Below are 19,481 nucleotides of genomic sequence, written 5' to 3'. Positions count from 1 at the left end.
AGGATAAGCAGTGGGTATCTGCTGAGGAATCTCTCTGTCTGTCTGTCTGTCTCTCTGTCTGTCTGTCTCTCTCTCTGTCTCTCTCTCTCTGTCTCTCTCTCTCTGTGTGTGTGTGTGTGTGTGTGTGTGTTTGTGTGTAGGGAATCCCCCACAGCTAGTTAAGGAAGTGCTCTATATTAATTGTGAAAGTGGTTTTTTTGTTGTTGTTTTTGGTGAACCATCTGATTTTTTTATTAGTGGATTATTATCATTGTTTTGTTTTGTTTTTAGACAAGGTCTTACATAGAACTTGATAAGTAGCTGAAGCTTGCCTCCAACTCCTGATCCTCCTGCCTCCACCTCCTGAATGCTGGCATTACAGGCAAATGCCAAGCCCAGTTTGAATATTTGATCTTTACCTTTTTTTTTTTTTTTTCTGGGAGATTTGGGAATTTCTGGGAGGAAAGGCCTGCAAATGAAAAGGATGGTGTTTTCTACCCCCGTCTGGCTCCCTTCTTAGGTCCCAGCCCATGGAGACAGAGGAGGTGAGAGGATTTAGATGCCAGTCAGAGAAGCAGACTGAGTCCTGCAAGCCCAGCTTACCCTAAATAGTTACAGAGGAGAGAAAATGATGCAGGGGACTTTCCTGCCAGCAGCTGCTGGTTAAACCTCTTTGGGAAATGAATCCTCTTCATGAGAACTGACTGCCCGTGCACAGTGTAGAGACAACAGAACCGGTTTTGTATCCTCTGACCTGGACCTACTAAACCTCTGCCTATGTAGTTCGGAGCCTGTAGTATCCCCAGGGATGCCCACCTGGGACACAGTTCCCAACCCCACTCTCCCTTTGTGCTTTCAGACAGATCTCCTGTGTTGTCCAGACTCATGACACCCACTTCCGGTCTGTGATGATGCTTGGACATGGAAGAAGGAGAGGAGTACCCCCTTTGCTCCTCCCCTCTGCAAAGACAGCCTTGTAGACCCCTCTTGATGCTGCTTAATGGGAGAGCTCCCTTTCCGTGAAGGTGCCCTAGATATTACAGACAAACTCCGGGCATTGCTAGCTTTGGTTAATACCAAGTGGATGACTCAATCACCCGAGAATTTAGCTGAACCCTTCTCTAATTCTGCTAGTCTCGCCGTCCAATAGGAGATCTGTGGTCTCCAAGAATTCATCCTGTGGGAGGGGAAATAAACACACGTGAGGTTATTTTCAAACGGGATGACATGTTTTGTGGAAACATGATCAAAGTCTCATGGGAACGTAATGATAGGATGACCCATCCATGACTCTGTGGATGGCCTCACAGAGCAGTAGAAAGAGCAGGCGTCTGTAGGCTGCGGAGGAGGGCTTGGAACTGAGTGGTAATCCCTGATCCTTCCCTCTCCTAGGAACGTCTCAGGCATGCTAATGGAGAAACTGGAAAGAAACTTGTACAAAGTAACTGGCCACAGGATAGACTGAGGAGACCACACTGTATGCAAGACATGGGCCTTGAAGATGAGGTTCAGGAGGGAAGCAGCTTGAAGGCACAATGCACAGGGCTTCCAAGGGGTGAGGTGCCCGAGGCCTGGGGTTTGAGTCAGACATGTAGATGTAAGCAAATCTTGTAATGGCCCATGCCTTAGTAGCCGTCTCCACCACCCCCTCCCTGCTCTATAGGTGTCCTAAGAGATTCACGAGAGTTGATAAAGCTTGAGAAGGTCTGACTCTGCCTGCATGTTAGCTGCTGTGAGGGCACTTGGCACATTCACGCACTGCCCAAGCTTCTGACTCGGGCTATGTGACCCACAAAAGAGCCCCAGAGCCTCTGTCCCCTGGATGAGGCTGGAGTATGAGAGGGATCTGGGGACAGCTTGTGCACTTGCAGGAAAAGGTGGGACTCCTATGACCCTAGCATCTTACCCGCCCCTGAGAAAAAGCCAGCAGACCAAGAAGCAGGAGGTATCCAGCCAGAGGTGGATTCCCAGAGAGGCCTGTTCTGACCCCCCAACAGTGGAGTCACCTCCTCCTGGCTACAGAGGGCTGTAGCACCAGGCTGAAGGAGCAGGATGTGGTTTTTGGTTTCTGTTTCTGTTTTGACATGTGCTGTTGCTGTGGCCTGCCTAGGCCCCAGGAAAGGGGAAGTGCCCTAGGGTGGGATTGAACTCTCCAGGCCACATGTCATGGGGGTGCTAGTGGCGGAGGATATGGAACCTGCCTCGTTAGGACTCTTTCCTCAAGATGATAGGTAGGTGCCAGGGTGACCTTTGCCCCCTCCCAGTCAGGCAGCCAGGAGAGGGGAGGAAGACGAACAGGTGAGAGAGAGCTGAGCTTCCTGTTTATGGGGGAGTTGGGGAGAGACAGGCAAGGCTGAGCATAGCAACCTATGCACGCACACACAGCATGTACCTTCACTTCTCTCTGTGCAGAGGCCTGGGGGACCAGGGAAAGAGCAGACATGGGGACAGGTGTGTCCCTAAAGCAGTCTTAGCAGGGCACGTTTTAGCCCTGACCCTCAAACTTGCTCTTGTCAGCCATCTGCTGCCTTACAAGTGGTCAGCTCAGGCGACAATGGGAGAGGATTTGCTTCCACTCAGAGCCTCTGGGAGGGAGGAAGGTGGCAGGGAATCAGTACAAGTCAGCGGCACCTCTGTGTTCTACCCATTCGTGGGGGTGATAGTGCCACCTCTCAGCCCGCCCCCCACACTATTGTCAGCTTTTAAGTGGCCACATGTGCTGGGCCAAGTCCTGTCTGGGAACCTGCATAGATGGCGCTGTATCAAAGGGAGCGGGAAGGGGGCTCTGGTAACTTCATTTTGGAACAAGGTAATTCTGGAGTCTTCGGGAAGTAAATGGTCAAGTCTTGCTAGTCTGGCTAGCCAAGCCTGTAATTCTATCTTCTGGGAGGTAGGAGAGTTGTGTGTTTCTTCCTCAAGGTAGACAGTTTTTAAAGATCTGGGGATATAACTCAATGGTCAAGACCTTGCCCGGCATATGTCAAGTCCTGGGTCCAATCCTCAGTATTGTAAAAAGAAAAAAAAAATGTCTCAGGGATATTACTGAGAGAATGTATGTGGCAAACGGCCATATGATGTAAGATTCATATCGGCTTATAGCCAGTTCTCAGCCTTACCATAAAGGATCTCACCAGTAGTCTGGTTATTAATATGATGAGAAGAATATTACAGTAGTGGATTACAGGTAAGGTTTGGGACTTTTTGCTGATATGTTTGTTTCTTGGACCTGGACTGACTATGTAGCCCCAGCTGACATTGAACTCGGGAAATTTCTTCTGCCTAAGTCTTCTGAGTGCTTTAATCAGGGGTACACCATCAGGCTCAATTTGGGTTGGGGGGTACTTAGTACACTTTCTGCTTTTCTCTGCTTGTGTGGTATACTTCTTTCTCTAAATGCTAAACCAAATATCCTGTGTCATGAAGCTCTTGACTACCCTTGCAAAGAGATGTCTCCACTGCATGGTAAGGTATACTTTGGAGCTGAGAATGGAGCTGGATTCTAAAAAATGGTATCTTCTTTTAGGCTTCAAGACGTGCATCCATTCATGCGTGGCACAAAATGCCCCTAAGTTCTAACCCTTCTAGATGATTGTCAGGGAACCAGCCCGGCCTCTGATGTCTAGGTTGACCTGCCCTGAGCAGCAAGGATGGCAGAATGGTTCTAGGAAAGGAACCTTGGTGGCCTGTTGCTGAGTACTTGGTCTTAGCTCTACCTTTTAGTTGTCCTGGTGGCTCAGTGCTGGGGGTGGGTTAAGCTAATGATGGCCTCCTCTTCTATTCCCAGAGACACCTGGAAGCTGCCAGCCAACCAGCCAAGAGTTAGCTGAGCTCTGGAGTGAATGCTTGTCCACATCGCTGAGTATGGCACCAAGGTCCAGTCTGTTGCCAAGACAAGGTTAAACCAGGACACAGCGGCACAGCGATCCTGATGTCTGTTCCCAGCCCTGCGGTCAAGGCTGTGTTAAGTGAGTGTGCCCCAGACGTGGGGATCGCTGGCCCTGTCTGCCTCCCCATTTGGCACCTCATCAGCATGGGTACAGGTCTTGGGGTTCAAGTTCTCAGCCTGCTTCCTGTCCAAGGGCTTGTCACAGGGCTACAATTCTGGAATGGGAGGGGAGCGCTGAGCAGTTTCAGGCCATGTCACTGTTGGAGCCGTCTTATAGCTTCTAAAACTGAGCCAGACCCAGCTTGGCTGACAGAGATAAAAACAGACACTCATATTCTTTTTCCTCAAGAGGCTCCTGGATGCTTTCCATTCAAACAGTGAGGGCTATGCCTTACCTAGAATCTGAATTCTGCCCTCACCCTGAGAGCAGTTAATGTACTGGCCCTGACGGAGCTGGGTAGAACCTCAGGACCTTAGATACCATGAAAGGGACCAGGAGTCGGCAGGGCAAGTCCTCTTGCTTTCATCAGAAGCTCCTTAGTTCAGACAAGCCCTACATAGGCTTGACTGCAGAGTGTACCTGTCCGTCTCCATCTGGCCTCCATCCCTGTCTCTGCCTCTGGCTTTTCCTTGATGATGGTTTAAAGAATGACAATTGAATATCCCCAAGCCCCAGAGGCCTGAAGGCCATTCTGTGAGTGCAGAGCAGACAATCCAGTGGTGGCATTGGGGACCAGAAAGAAGGAAGTTCCCATGAGACAGGGCAGGCGATTGACACTACTGCTGTCTTGAGACCATCTAGATTGGACAGCCTCTAAGAGGTCATGGGCTGGTCTCTTGGAGCCTAGAGTTGATTCCATACTGGAGTATGCAGGGAGGGGGAACAGGGCAATTGGATTATTTCTCAGCTGTAGATAGATCTCAACTTTCCTAGCTGAGGGTTAGAACCTGTTTATCAGTCTGTTTATGCTTGCAAAGTCAGTGTGCTACTAACAGGTTTTTGAAGTGGGTGTTCTTGAGTTGATTTGCAGCCAGAATAGGATGAGTGAACCTGGACTTGAGGGGGCCTGGGAGGAGGAAGATGTTCATGGAGGTCACCGTGGGGATGTAGTGACCCAAATGTGAGACCTACTCATCACATGGCACAGGTTGCCATAGTAATCTACACCATTAGTCTGAAGACTGTCACACCTTTGATCCAATAGTTCCACATCTGGAATTACTCATGAAGAGATCTTTCATGCCAAGCGTGGGAACATTTGCTTATAAACCCCCACTTGGAGGGCAGAGACAGGCAGATATCTGGATAGAGGCCAGTCTAGTCTATATAGCAAGACCCTTTCTGGGTTGGGGAAGCAGAGAAAAAGAAGGCAGGAAGAAAGAAAAAAAGAGAACAAGAAAGCTATCTGAATGTGTGTGTGGGGGCACATGTCTTTAGCTGAGGGGCAAGAGGATCAGTAGTTTGAGGCCAGCCTTGGAGACTCTGTTTCAAATAAAGAAAAATGGTGGAAGAAAGAAAGGAAGGAAGGAAGGGAGGGATGGATCTTTTACTATGAAATAGTCTCAAAGAAGACAATGACTAAATTTCTTTTGTTACAGGCATGAAAGGTATTTCCGTGGTGTTCTCTGTAATAGGGGAAATGGAAACAATTATTACCTTTGTTGAACATATTAGTGAAGGAAATTATAGTTTTCCACTTGGTGTGGGATATTATATAGCTATTGTCAGGATGAGCACACAGGCTGTAGAACTTGGCAAAGACGGTCCCGAGCTACGTGAAAATGGCCGGGGGCAGACTGTACATTACAGTGACTTACAAAGTGCACCTGGGGGACTGCAAAGGGGACAGACATCGGCTCTGTGGCTTCGGTTTCGTTATGAGTGTTCTTCCTTTCTGTGGAGCCAGGGTTGGCTTCTTCTACAACAGTTTAATCAGGGTGGCTGCAGAAGGCACCATTAATAGTGACTTTCTCTAAGAAGTGGAATGGGGAGGTTTTTTTGGTCACGAAGTCATTTCTTCCTATAATATTTAAATTTTAGCAGGGAGCACATGTTACTTTAGTAATTGAACAAAATAAGATATTTTTAAATTTTAGAACTAAAATCTCTTAAAAGACTGTACTTCCCAAGTAAAGGAGAGGAGAAAGGCTGAGCTAGCTAGCTCTATATACCCATTCTTACCGTGTTTAAGGCCTTGGGTCTGCTTGGGCCTAGCTTTCCATTTACCTGTCAATCCACCCAGCCATCCATCTATTCATTCATCTACCCCAGAGATTATTAGGCATCATTGCCAGGCATTGGGGAAGAAAACTAAGTCTCGCCCCTTATAGAATTCTCACTGCAGTTGGAGCAAGGGTGTAAGCAGTAGCACACTGTTAGAAAGGGCTACAAAGAAAATAGGACGGGATAAATTGAATAATAAAAAGTCCACTTTTGACTGGGGCCTCAGGGAAGGTCTCAGAAGGGTGACAGCTGAGTTGAGACCTGAGTCTCAGACAACAGAGAGACAGCCACACAGAGGCCCCGAGAAGAGCATTCTAGACAGAGCACAGGATGCCTAGCCCGTGGCCCCAACCTGCAAGTTGCCCATGGCTTCCCAAGCCCAGTGAATCTCTGGGCCTGGACAAACCCCATTTCCCAGGCCCTCTCATTCCCCTGAACCCTACCACCGCCATCCTTCCCATCTGGGATGTGCTCAGTGTCTGAATCCTTCCCAAGTCTTGTGTGGGATGGTTGTTTCTGACACCCTGGCTGTTGTTGCTCTGGACAGATGGCTCCTCTGGACATCCTGTACACAGGCCACTGCTCTTGGCTGGCATTTCCAGAGCAGGGCTGAGCTGTCTCAGATTTCCATACCAGGGTGGATTGGCAGTTAGAAAAGCACTAGGTAATGTGTGCCCTGGCAAAGGGTCTTTAAATGGCTCATGACTTGAGGTCCCAATGGTTGGCTGCTGCCATCGTCCTGGGAACATTAGCTTTGACCTTGGAGTACTTCTGCATGGCTCCTGCCAGAATTTGGTCTGAGAAACAGGCCAGGAGCCTGTGATGTGTCTAACACTTAGTTCTGAGCGTGCTGGATGGACTAGTGAGAAGCACACATCCATTTCCATGGATCTTCTTGATACTCCAGATGCCTCTCAGTATCTAGAGACAGCGCCTTGGAAGATGTAGTACCTCCGAGGAGCCTGGAGCCAGTCTTTGGAGCACAGGGTGCTGATTAGGGATGAAGCCTCTGGAGCCAGACTTATGCGGATTTAGTTCCTAGTCCAGCCATTTAGTGCTGTAAAAACATAAGCTAATTATTTAACCTCTTTCTGTCTTTTTCACTGCCCGCCCCCCCGAAAATAGGCTTTAGAATTCTCTTGAGTTAAAACATGGTAAGTGCTGAGAACACCTGGTATTTATTGTCACTTGAGAGGTAAGGGAACTACCTCATCAAGGCCTTCAGGGTCACTGATCCCAGGGGCCTGTCAAGAAAAGGAAGGGTAGAAGTTGGTGGCATCTGAGCTAGCCACTGGCCACAGGAAGTGGCCTCTTTTGACTCATTCTGGCCCTGCAGTATGTCTGCTTTTCTTCCTTGATCTTGATGACAAGGGACGCTCATGGTGACTTCAGATCTGCCAATAGAACAGATGTAGGATGATCGCACTCCTGCCCTCCACCCCCACCGCCGCCCTTGACTCCTCTGACCCTCAGTCCCAATCCTTCCAGGGACAGAACTCAAGATCCTCGCCCAGAGATCTCCTAGATGGGCTTGTGTGGCTCCTCAGCATGGAATGGTAGCGATCCGGGTGCTTGGGTGTGAGGAGTGAAGCTCGGGAAGAGAATGGGATTTCAAGCCTAGCAAGATGCTCCCCTGGGCAGGAATCCCTAGAGCCATTGTGGTACAGCATCTTAACTTCCTGGAATAAAATCAGAATTTATGGGGAAACCGAAGACGGCCATTCCATCTGGCTTTGCCTATCCTGGTCTCTTTAAGGCTGATTCATCCCTCTCCATTGCCCATCCTGTGTGACACTGCTCTGTGTTAGAGCCTCAGCAGACGCTGAGAGCTTCAGGTGAGATATTCCTGGGAACAGGATGCAAGAAGCCAGGTCCCTTGACCCCGCCCACCACTTGTTCCCTCAATCTGACGGGTCACTTGAGTTTTGATCCTTCTCCGGGACATTGCGTTCTTTCACCAACAGGCACGAGTAGGGTGAAACCATCCACATTCTCCAAATAGTTCCCTCATGCTTCCAATCCTGGCTACACGCTCTTCTGTGCCACACTGGTTACCTTTGGGCTGTCCCATCTTTATGTCGCGTCCTTAGAACAGTGGTACTTATCAGGAGAACGGGGCCACCACCCACGGAGCTGCTGGCGCCTGCTGTAGACTTTCCCAGGGCTCTGACTCCAGAGCTGAGCAAGGAGTTTTTGGAAGGGGCAGAAGGTGAAGGGAGGGCAGGACAAGGAGAGGGCCTGTCGGACCCAGTAGAGGATGGATGAGCCTGTCCTAGATACAATTTGGGCATAGCACCTACGGTTATTAGAAACGGGAGTTGAGGGTGATGTTCTGAGATGCTCTCTTTCATCTGAGCACCTCCCGCCACACAGAGCTGTATTCCAACCCAAGAGACTCTCATATTCTCTTGTCTTCTGCCCCCAGCTAGTCTTTGAGCTGCTCACATCACAGCACGGACCAGCTGGGTTCCCCTGACCCCACCCCTTGGACAAGGTCTGACCTTGCCTAGGTATGCGTCCCTCCATCTGCCCGGGTGCTTCCTGCTGACAAGAAATGGAGCCAGGCCAGGGGCTTCCCTCTCTTCCCTGTCCTGTCCTCCCCCTTTTTCTCTGAGCTGGCTCCCTTTTGTCCTAAGCTCCTCTTGTCCTTCGACACAAACTCCTGCCATGTTGCTTCTGCTGATAAAGTTCTGAGGTCCAGCTCTTCCAGGTCACCTGGGAAAGTTAGAGCTGGCAGTTCGCAGCTGAGAAACCATTCTTGGCCATTCTAGGAAGGCGGCGGGATCAGAGACAAGTAGAACGGGATTTAAAGTCAGCATGAAGAAGCAGGATTGGGCGAGGAAGGAGTGAAGTAACAAGGCACTGGCCTAGCACGTCCAAGGTCCTGGGTTTGATCCCCAGCAACACACACACACACACACACACACACACACACACACACACACACACACACACACGTTGGCTTGTAAGGAGATCCACATAGTCATATCCAGTTGCTCTAGGGGAGACCTTTGAGTGGGAAGCTCCCCATCCCAGGATCCCCTGCCTAGGGAGGAGTCAGGGACTTGAGTGCAGGGCAAGTGGACAGGCCTGAGTCCTAAGGGGCCTGAGTCAAGTTAGGAGGCCCAGTAGTCTTGGAACTCTGCCTGGACCACCTGCCTTAAGCCTGTCAGCCTCTCTTGCGCTTCCCTGTGACTCAAGTCTGTTCTTTCTTGGTCTATGGAGGAAATGTACACAACAGTGGAACTTTGCAAGGCTGTCCTGGGAGGGTTTCCTCTTTTATTCTATCCATTTTCAAGCCTGACCCTCAGGGCTGGCCTTTCCCCTTAATTCAGCTGTGGGCAGCCACAGGGAAGCAGGGACCTCACATTTGCTCTCCCAGGCTATGTGTGTGGGACTATTGTTTCGCAGGGTTTCCTGGTTCCGTGGCTGAGTGTCTCCTAAGCCTGCTTAGCAGGGAAAGCTGCCAGCAAGCTGACTAGGGCAGGGGCATAGTGACACTGCCTGAAGTGGAAGGTGACCCTAAGAGCAAGAGAGGCTATGCCAGAAAGGACAGGATCTTAGCAGGTGTGTGTCTGTGTGTGTGTGTGTGTGTGTGTGTGTGTGTGTGTGTGTGTGCGTGCTTTAAGATTTTTAAATTTTATATATGTGTTTGCCTGCATGTATGTAAGTGTACCCTGTGCATGAAGTTACTGCAGGGGCCAGAAGAGGACATTGGACCCCCTGGAACTTGAGCTATAGTCAGTTGTAAACCACCATGTGGGTGCTGGGTACCTAGTCCTCTGCAAGAACAGCAAGTGATCTTACCTGAACCATTGCTGTAGCCTTTGTTTGCAGTGTTTAGTAGCAGCTAGATAATTCATGCTCACAATAACTGGTGGTCATTTACATGACCCCTACTTTATTTTTTTTATTTATTTATTTATTTATTTATTTATTTATTTGAGACAGTGTTTCTCTGTGTAGCTTTGTGCCTTTCCTGGAACTCGCTCTGTAGACCAGGCTGGCCTTGAACTCACAGAGATCCGCCTGCCTCTGCCTCCCAAGTACTGGGATTAAAGGCGTGCGCCACCACCGCCCAGCAACCCCTACTTTATTTAAAAGGAAACTGAGGCTGGGTGCAGGAGGAAGCTTGCCAAGGATCTTACAGATTTGGGATATCAAGGCAGGACTCCGGCCCAAACAGTTAGGATGTAGGGTTGCTGAGCTCAGTCACTACACTGTGTTCACATCTAAGTTGTGAATTATGTTGAGGATGGCGCCGGAGGGAGAAACCTGCATCATTTCTGCATGACTTCAGGTTTCCTTGGGCCCATTTTATTTGTCAAGTTTAGAATCTACAGACAAATGTAATGAAGAATCATATATAATTTCATCCAGTGGCAATTCATGCTGAATGTTTTGCATATTTACACAGGAATACACCCTTGCAAAATCCAGTATGAACTACACAGCTTCCAATCCTGACCTTTTCTCTCTGCATTGTGTGAAATGTTCCTCAGATGGTTACTGGCGTTAGCTTTTGGATGAATCACAGCAAAGTGAGGGTGGGGTGTTGGGGCAATGAACAAGGTGTGTGAAGGTGGCGCACAGGTCGGTGGACAGCACTCGAGTCTCGCAGAACGGGCGGTTCGTGGACTGTGACAGATATAGGGGTAGGGGGTGCAAAGGCAGCAAATGGGAAGGGCACCCCAGTAAAGACAGTGATCCTGGGATCCAAAGCACAGAGCTGGCCAGGATGGCTGGACAGGAGGCACACAGACTCTGCCAGCTATCTCTGAGGGATGCTGATGTTGAAGATGCACACATGGGCTTTTAATGGGGAGCAATGTCAGACTGGTCTTTTCGAAAGATCACCCTGGCTCGACACTTTGGCTATGGATTTGAACTGGAAGTAGGCAAGACAAGGCTGGGAGACTCTAGAGCTGCCTGGTGAGATTCAGTTGAACCAGAACAGCAGCCACGAGGAGATGGATTCCCAAGAGATTCAAAAGGTGCAAAGTGCAGGGGCTACTAACTTTGACCAATGAGATGTTCGCAGACATGCCTTAAGCCTTAAGCAGGGCTTTTGAAAAAATAGACTGCCTTTTTATTTTTGAAAAGAATTTAAATAATGATAATATTAAAAATATGTTGAATGGGAGCTGAAGATAGAGCTCAGCTGATTGATTGCCTAGGATACAGGAAGCCATGGGTTCGATTCCCATGGCATCACTGTTCACTGTGCTGTAAAACATGCCTGGAATCCCAGCACTTGGTAGGTTGAGGCAAGAAGATCAGAAGTTCAAGGTTATCTTTGGCTACACAGTGAATTCAAGGGCCAAACCGGGATACATCAGACCCTGGCAAACACACGACTCTTTAAGGGACATACAGTAAATTTTTGTATTTATGAGGTATAGTGTGACATTTCCATACACGTACACAACGTATAATCTGATCAGGGTAATTGGCACTATCGCCTGAAACATGTCATTTTTTTTTTTTTTTTTTTTGAGAGCACTCAAAATCCTCCCAGCTCGGTATTTTGAGATACACAATGAATCACGATCAACCTTAGCTAGCCTACTGTATTACAGAACATTCGGCGTTGTTCCTTATCTTTAGCTGCACCCCTGGACCATTAAGAGTGACTTCCCTCCCTCCTTTCTTCCTCCTGGCCAGAGGGGAAAACACTTGTGTGGTTGGGCCAGCTTGTTCTCGGACTTATGACTTATCACTTACCGTGCGATAAGTGCCAGTCTGCTGTGTCCAGGACGAAGATGAGAACGGATAGAACATAGTCACTCCAGTTTAGCCTCCCCAGCTGAGCACAGAACAGAGCCTCGGATGACTCACAGCCTCATGACTTAGGCCAGCTGAGATCTTCTGATCCACGGAAGCCTGAGCTACAATAGGAAATGATGGGTGATTTCGGATATGGTCTGGGGATGATATCCTTGGTGGCATTTGCTAATGATTGAGAACTACTGTCATCCCTCTGCTGAGTGCAGTCCTGTGTTCACGCTGTGGGGTGTCAATGAACCTGACACATAGATCCTGACACCCAGAAACTTGGGTTAATGTAACAAAGGGCCTCTCAATTCTAACTGGTTGCTTGGTAGAGCCATTAATCAGGAAGGGTCCAAGGAGAGAAACTGGTTTTGGGGGAAAGATACTGAGTTTGATTTAGGAAAGAGCTTTGAGGTAACCACAGGGCATGCATCAGGAAGATGTGCCCAGGAAAGAGAAGGAATCTGGTTGTATTACTGAAGGAAGAGGTCTAGGCTGTGTTGGCCAAGTAGATAAGGTCTGGCATGGAACTGAAAATTATCAATGAAATTTAACAAAATAATCTGCATCAGAGGGGTCGGGTGCTGTGGAAACTCAGGGGAGGAAGAGGGTTTGTGGCTGGTGAGAGGAGAGATTTGTTCTAAAGATCACCCAGACACCACGGGTGCGCTTGTAAGGATGAGAGAAGGCACACCAAACAGGATAAACAGGGCAGCCAGGGAGGCCTGGGTGGTGAGAATGAGGTGGAAGAGAGATACTTGGGGGCCTTGAATGGCAGGCCGAGGATGCTGTCATGTTCCATTAGGAAAGCAGGGGGGGGGGGACGACCTTACATGTTTCTGAGTGAGGAAGGAACAGGAGGCACACAGGGCTATGCAGGAGGCTGCGTCTGGAAGTGGGATTGAGAACTGGGTCTGGTCTAACTCTTGTTTACTGACCCTGGAGATGTGAGAAAGATGATATTCCCTCCCAGTCTCGCATATAAAAAGGAGTAAGACGTCCTTCCTCCCCTCTTCCCTTTCTCCCCTTCCTCCTCTCTCTCCCCCCTACCACCCTCTGTCAGATCTTTTGCAGCTCAGGCTGGACAGAACTCACTATGTAGCTAAGGATGACTTTGAACTTCTGATCCTCCTGCCTCTACTCAACTCCCAAGTGTTGGGATTACGGTTATATACTGCCATGCCCGGTTTACACAGGGCTGGGAATTAAGTACAGGGCCTCTGCAGGGTGGGCAAACTGACCCCTGCTCTCCTCCCTCTTTTTTAATTGTGTTGCCCAAGGGTCTTGTTATGTCTCCCAGGCTGGCCTGGAACTTGCAGTCTTCCTGTTTCAGTCTTCCAAGAGCTAGGACTACAGGCACATGCTGCCACACTTGGCTTCATATGAGTTTTAATTAAGTGTGAGTTTTAAATAACGTGATTTAAGGCACTAGGGTAGATAAGTATTATTGCAGTGAGGCCTGTGTAGCTAAAATTGGTGTTAGGATTCTCAGTCAGGTAGGCAAACTGCAGATGCCACCTTGGTAACCTCTGTCCCTTGTCCTGCCTGGGAGACAGGATTGGTAGCTGTCAAGCCGGATGCCCACTGGTAGCTGACGAAACGTCTCATTCTTGATGAACTGTGAGTTCTCCCACACTGCCCTCTCCATAAAAAAAGATGTGTTGTTTAGACTCTGACCGAGGAGAGGCCTGGGGCAACAGCTGGGTAACAAGCCTGTAAAACAGTCACTCAAGGAGTTCATTCAAGAAGTTAGAGAGCCAGTTGAATCACAGCGGCCCATGCATCAAAAAGTAAATAGACTGGTTTCTGAGAGTGGACCTCATGAGTGGCCCAGACCCTCTAAGACAGAAGCAGGTCAGGGGCCTAGGGGCCAGACAAGGCTGTAGGGAAGCATGATGGGAGGAAGCCAGGCCTTGACTGGCAGTGAGATTTGAGAGAGGAGGGGTGAAAGAGGGCGAGCCGAACCCCATCTACTGTGGCAGTTAAGAATAAAACATGACCACAGTGATATCATAGTTAGGTATCTAGTTTAGGATGGATGTTACGGACCAAACAAAAACCAAATGTTGACAGTTATACAAAGAAACTGGGATTTGTACATATTCTGCTGAGGATGTGACATGTATAAGGCAGTACCACAGTTCTTGAGAATTTATTTTTTAATGTGTATCGTGTTTTATATGGATGTGGACCACATGTGTGCCTGGTGCCCACGGAGGCCAGAGTGTCAGGTCCCCTAGGATTGGAGTCACACAGTTGACAGCTGCCGTGTGGATGCTGGGAATTGAACCCGAGTCCTCTGGAAGTATCCTTAACCACTAAGACACCTTTCCAACCCAGTACAGCAGTTCTTCAGAAAGGCTACCACACATGACCATGCAGCCTAATGATTCTACTTCTAGGTATAGACCCAAAAGAGCTAGAAGCAGGTCTTGCTTGAATAGATGTATGATGTTCACCCATGTGTAACAGCATAGTTCAAAAATGGAAGCCATCCAGGCGTCTATGAACAGTGGAGAAACAGAATGTTCCATCCAGTGGAATTCCTTCGATCTTTCAAAAGGGGGTTTGTTCCAATACAGGCTACAACCTGCATAAACCTGGAGAATATTACACTAAGTCAAATAATTAGCCACAGGAGAAAAATTATGAGAGCTGTCAGATTTAGAGGCTGAAACAATGGGCACCAGGAGTTGGAGGAAGGAGGTATAGGGGATTGGCATTTAACAATATAGTTTTCTTCTCTTTTTTGAGACAAGGTCCTGTGTAGCTCAGGCTGGCCTTTGAATTCTCTATGTAGCTGAAGATGACCTAATCCTTCTCCCTCTACCTCTGTGGGATTACAAGTATATACCAGCACACCCAGTTTGCATGGTGTTAGGCAAGTCCTATCAACTAAGCAACATCCCAGCTCTGGTGCAGAGATTCTGTTTGGGACATTAGAAAGGTTCTGGAAATCATGGCAACAATGATTGTGCAACATTATGAATGTTGTTAGTGCTATTGATTTGTACAGCTAAAAACTATAAAAATGGTAATATGTAGCTATGATATTGATATTTTATATATAGATACATATGAGAGAAATATGTGAGAAATATATATATATATATATATATATATATATATATATATATATATATATATAGAGAGAGAGAGAGAGAGAGAGAGAGAGAGAGAGAAAAGACTGCTTAGATTTCAGAATATGAGTGACCTGGAACTGTTGGGAAAGAAGTGGAGAGAAAAACAGGGTCCCTGATTGGCCTGGTGAGAAAGGGAGAGACCTATGGGTCAGGGCAGCTGATTCTTCAACTGACTTCAGAGGACCATAAATGTTATGGAGTTCAGTAGACATTTCCACATAGTATTTGAGTAGAGTTGTTCAGGGGAAGCCAGTGGGTTAGGCTTTCTTCCGGCCTTTTCCCAGGCCCACTTGACTGAGGGATAGTGGAACTGAGGTGATACCACAGAGCAGAAGGTTGAAACTATGGTTAGTGCCAAAGAGGACGGAGAAAGGTAAAAACAGATTTGAAAGCCCCTCCAGCCTGGTCACCACAGAGATGGGGAGCAGGAAGCAGGGAAAGGTGCAGGGTGGCACCCCTCATCTGTCTCCTTGTATCCCCAGCAGGAAGCCCAAGTCGTCACCATGGCTTCTGCCGAGCCCCTGACAGCGCTGTCCCGTTGGTACCTATACGCCATCCACGGCTACTTCTGCGAGGTGATGTTCACGGCGGCCTGGGAGTTCGTGGTGAATTTTAACTGGAAGTTCCCGGGGGTCACGAGCGTGTGGGCCCTCTTCATCTACGGCACCTCCATCCTGATCGTGGAGCGCATGTACCTGCGCCTTCGGGGCCGCTGTCCTCTGCTGGTGCGCTGCCTCATCTACACGCTCTGGACCTACCTGTGGGAGTTCACCACGGGCTTCATTCTGCGCCAGTTCAACGCCTGCCCCTGGGACTACTCCCAGTTCGACTTTGACTTCATGGGTCTCATCACCCTGGAGTACGCGGTGCCCTGGTTCTGTGGGGCCCTCATCATGGAGCAGTTCATCATCCGCAACACCCTCCGCCTACGCTTTGACAAGGATGCAGAGCCCGGGGAGCCTGCCAGTCCGCCAGCCCTGGCCAATGGCCACGTGAAGACCGACTGAGCTCAGAAGGTTAATGTGAGAACCTAAGGCCTCTCCTAGGAACTTCAACGACAGAGAGACCAAGCTGGTGGGGTGACCAGCACAAGCCCTGCCCCCAAATGGGTCTTAGTCCGGTAGAGCAAACACAACCACACATGGTGGGCAGTGGGATGGTGTGGGGGAGATGGGTGTCCAGACAACAGAAGAACACTGGGACTGGTCCATGGCTCTCCACCCATCCTGGGGACTGGAGCCTGGGCGATGAACAATTGGACTTCGTGGATGACTTTGGAAGCAGCAGGCCTGTCCTGATGAAGGGACATGAACTCTGGGGCCACGGGTGGGAGACAAGGTCTGAGGAGGCCTTGGCTGCTGTTGGGGCCACCACCCCACCTGTCCCCTGGCTTCAGCTGGGCTTTGGCTGGCCCTATTAGGCAATATTCAGGTGCTTGCTTGCAACCAATACCTCCCCAGGGGCCTCTGAGCTGCAGCCTGAGAGAGACCCAGCAGCCAGCAGGCTGCTTGGTGGCATTGCTCTTGTACAAGGGCTGGGAAAACTTCCTCTGGCCCGTCCCCCTCCCCCAGGGCCCCACGCTGCTCCCATGGCCTTCTGGGGGGGCCCCTGTGGTGCTGGATCCCTACCAACCTTGGGCTTTTGGGGGGTTTCAATCCCGTGTGTTTGGTGGCGTTTTCCCCTTTCTCTTACGTTCAAGACATTTCCCACTAGCAGGCAGCCATTTTCTGTCAGTCACCACATCCGGATTCCCCTCTCCCAGCTCCCTACAGAACACAGCAGCGGCCGGAGGCACAGCTCTAACATGGGCCCCACCTGCCTTCCCGCAGCCTTCCCCCGCCCCTTCATCTGGGGACCGGGGCCAGCCTGCCTGCCTCCCTGGCCCAGGGATGGTGGTCTGGTGCCCCCTCCCTGCAGAGGTCCTACTAAAGACGCATAGTATCCCCCCAGTGCCCATCTAGGTCTAGAGGTGTCCTGTGGCTCCACAGGGGAAGAAAAAAAGGCAGAGTTCTAGGTCCTATGTGCCCACATTGGTTTGTTTACAAGCCAGTTAGTCAATATGACTTCCTGTGAAATAGGGGAGCAGGTATCTAGCTGGAGACCCATGGGGAATTAGCTATGGAAGACCATGGAAGGTTCTTTGGAGCCCCTTTTCTGGAAAAAGATGAGTTCTACCACAGCCTCAGCTCAACGCTAACTCTCGGGGCTGCTCCTCCTACAGCTAGCTCCTCCTGGCCAGGCTGACCCTTTGAGCTTGTTCCTCCAACAGTATTAGCCCTGCCACACTCATGGGCGTGGTGAGCTCCGTTGTCTTAGCTTGCCCCCGTGATGGGTCCATTGCTGGCAGTGGACAGGTGGAATCCTTATTCCAGGCCCTTCTGATTTTTGTCCTCCACCCTTTGAAAGGAGGAGTCAGTCCATCAAAGAGTGTCCATCCCACGTGGCAGTCTCCTCTTGGCCACCCTGGGGACTCTGAGGTAGCAGTCAGCCTTTTCTTTCTTATAGATCATTTAAAAGGAGATGGTGCCACTGTGGAAAGCCGCTGAAGCATACAGAGAGCACCAGGCGAGGGTCAGCAGGGCTGGGAGAAAGACTCAACCTTCTGTGGCCTCCTTCCCCCCAGTTCTCTCTGTCCAGGGCAGAATGAAGTGTTCTTGAGTAGACATCATCAAAAACCATTCTCTCTGTGTGTGTAGTGGGGGCTGCTTCTGGTTTTGTTGTAGCCCGGATTATAGGACTTTGTGGGTTCCAGGGATTCAGGCTTCCAATGGGAGTGGTTGCTTTCCATCTCCAAGTGGTGAGACTTCCTTATTTTATAGGCCCCTTCCTCCAATTCTGTGTTATCTCAGTTCCCTGAATCCTAATGCCTCTCTAGGCCACCTCACACCTACCTTCGCAACCCAGTCTAGTGGCTTGCTGAGGTGTCCCAGCATTCATTAAGACCCCAGTTCTCCACCAGAGAAAGCCATGGGGTGGCCCCTGGTCTCAGCACTCCGGATGTTGCCTTACAGGCATTCCCTGGCACCATTTTCCTCAAGCCCCTTTAGTCCCCTGTCGGAAGGGTTTCCTGGAGTGAATCTGTTTGCCTGGCAATGCTCAGCAATGTGATCTGCTCATGCAGGTCCCCTGTTCTCCTGTGGCCCCTCCTAGGCCCAGCATCCCCAGCCAGGGGAAGCTGCAATGTAAAGGCCTGACCACAGACCCACAGGCTCAGATCTCACCAAGTGGAGCCCAGATTTCAGCTCTTGCTTTATTGGCTCTCTTCGGGGCTCCAACCTCTTAGTGCACAGGGACACAGAGGTTGGGGTCACCAAGCCTTTCTGAGCAGTGGGGAGTCCACTAGCTGTTTACGGAGCCTCTGATGTTCTGAGCCCAAGGCAGCTGTATGCTGCTGGGACTCAGCAGATCGTTAAGTATGCTGCCCTGCATGGTTGAGTTGCTTTGGATATCTGCTAGGCTTCCAGTGCCCTGTCCCCTCCTCATGCCAGAGAGTCACAATGGCCTGTGCTTATTCACAGCAATAATACATAGGGAGCATCTGTGAGTCCCTTTTGTCCTGGTCCCTTACTCTTCATGGATCTCCCAGGAGACTGCTGAGCGGGTCAGTTCATGTGAGAATCTATGTCTGAAGCTCTGGGCTGTGCCAAGTGTTGGCTGCAGGTGGCAGGTGAGAGGAGAGACCTAGCCATGAACTGTGACGAAGGCCGAGAGAGTGGCTTCCACCCTGAGGCCACCAGACCTGGACAAGCTGGCGGCCCCAGTTTTGGAACAGGCCCTTTGAAATGGATAGGACTGTCTTCCAACTGGACGGCTCTTGAGAACGGCACATGACTGACTTGTGAGCCCATTGCCTGCTATGTCTGTCTCTCTCTTCCTTTTCATAATTGTGCACACAAAATATACTGGTGTTTGTGTTCCTGGACTGTCTGTGACTCCTCTCTTCCACTCGGGGGCCCTTGCCCCAGGGGCCACTGGAGGCTGGGCCCTTCGTTCTCTGCATCACACCTTCCTGAACCAGGCTGGCCGGTGGTGAGGAGGGTGTGACCCTGCTGTCAGCCCTGACCCTCTCTAGCAACCTGAACTCACCCCAAAGCTCCCTAACTCTTGTAGTCCCAGGACAAAGGTAGATACGGAGTCCCAGCAGCATACAGGTTGCCTATACCTGTCCATGTGATGAGCAGCGCTTAGACACACTGGCAATAACCTGGTATGCCCTGTAATTATTAGAAGAGGCGTGGGAATACTTCAAAAAAAGGCTAACAGGCCAGAACCCTTTTGCACAATATGAAAATCATACTTGAAGAAACAGCTCCTTGCTTCTCCCTAGCAATGCTGCCTGCCCCGAGAAGGGCTGTGGAGAAAGTAGTCCTTTCCTACTTCAAGTACCTTGCCTCTGTCTAGCTCCTCTACCCCACCCCTGGCCCACACCATACCCCTGACTACTTTTCGTGATTCCAAGATGAAAATGGAGGGCTTC

The 19,481-nt window shown here is 49.8% G+C and overlaps 1 protein-coding gene across 9 annotated transcripts in view; it reads left to right on the top strand.

Moving 5' to 3' along the window:
• Positions 1-18,926, top strand: part of Tmem229b (transmembrane protein 229B) — a 43,643-nt gene extending 24,717 nt beyond the window's left edge. For 7 of the 9 annotated variants that reach the window (XM_037210671.1, XM_028876105.2, XM_037210668.1 and 4 more), the window contains exons 2-3: positions 3,764-3,944; positions 15,490-18,926. In XM_037210671.1, coding sequence (XP_037066566.1) covers positions 15,508-16,011 — 504 coding nt within the window. In that variant the 5' untranslated portion in view covers positions 3,764-3,944; positions 15,490-15,507 and the 3' untranslated portion in view covers positions 16,012-18,926. Of the gene's footprint in view, positions 1-259; positions 2,211-3,763; positions 3,945-15,486 lie in introns of those variants that run through there. The other 2 variants (XM_037210666.1, XM_037210665.1) reach the window with 2 other exon arrangements.
• The last annotated feature ends 555 nt before the right edge of the window (positions 18,927-19,481 follow it).

The sequence above is a fragment of the Peromyscus leucopus genome, chromosome 14 (genome assembly GCF_004664715.2).
Source record: "Peromyscus leucopus breed LL Stock chromosome 14, UCI_PerLeu_2.1, whole genome shotgun sequence".
Taxonomy (NCBI): Eukaryota; Metazoa; Chordata; class Mammalia; order Rodentia; family Cricetidae; genus Peromyscus; species Peromyscus leucopus.
This window is presented reverse-complemented; position numbering and strand designations above follow the sequence as displayed.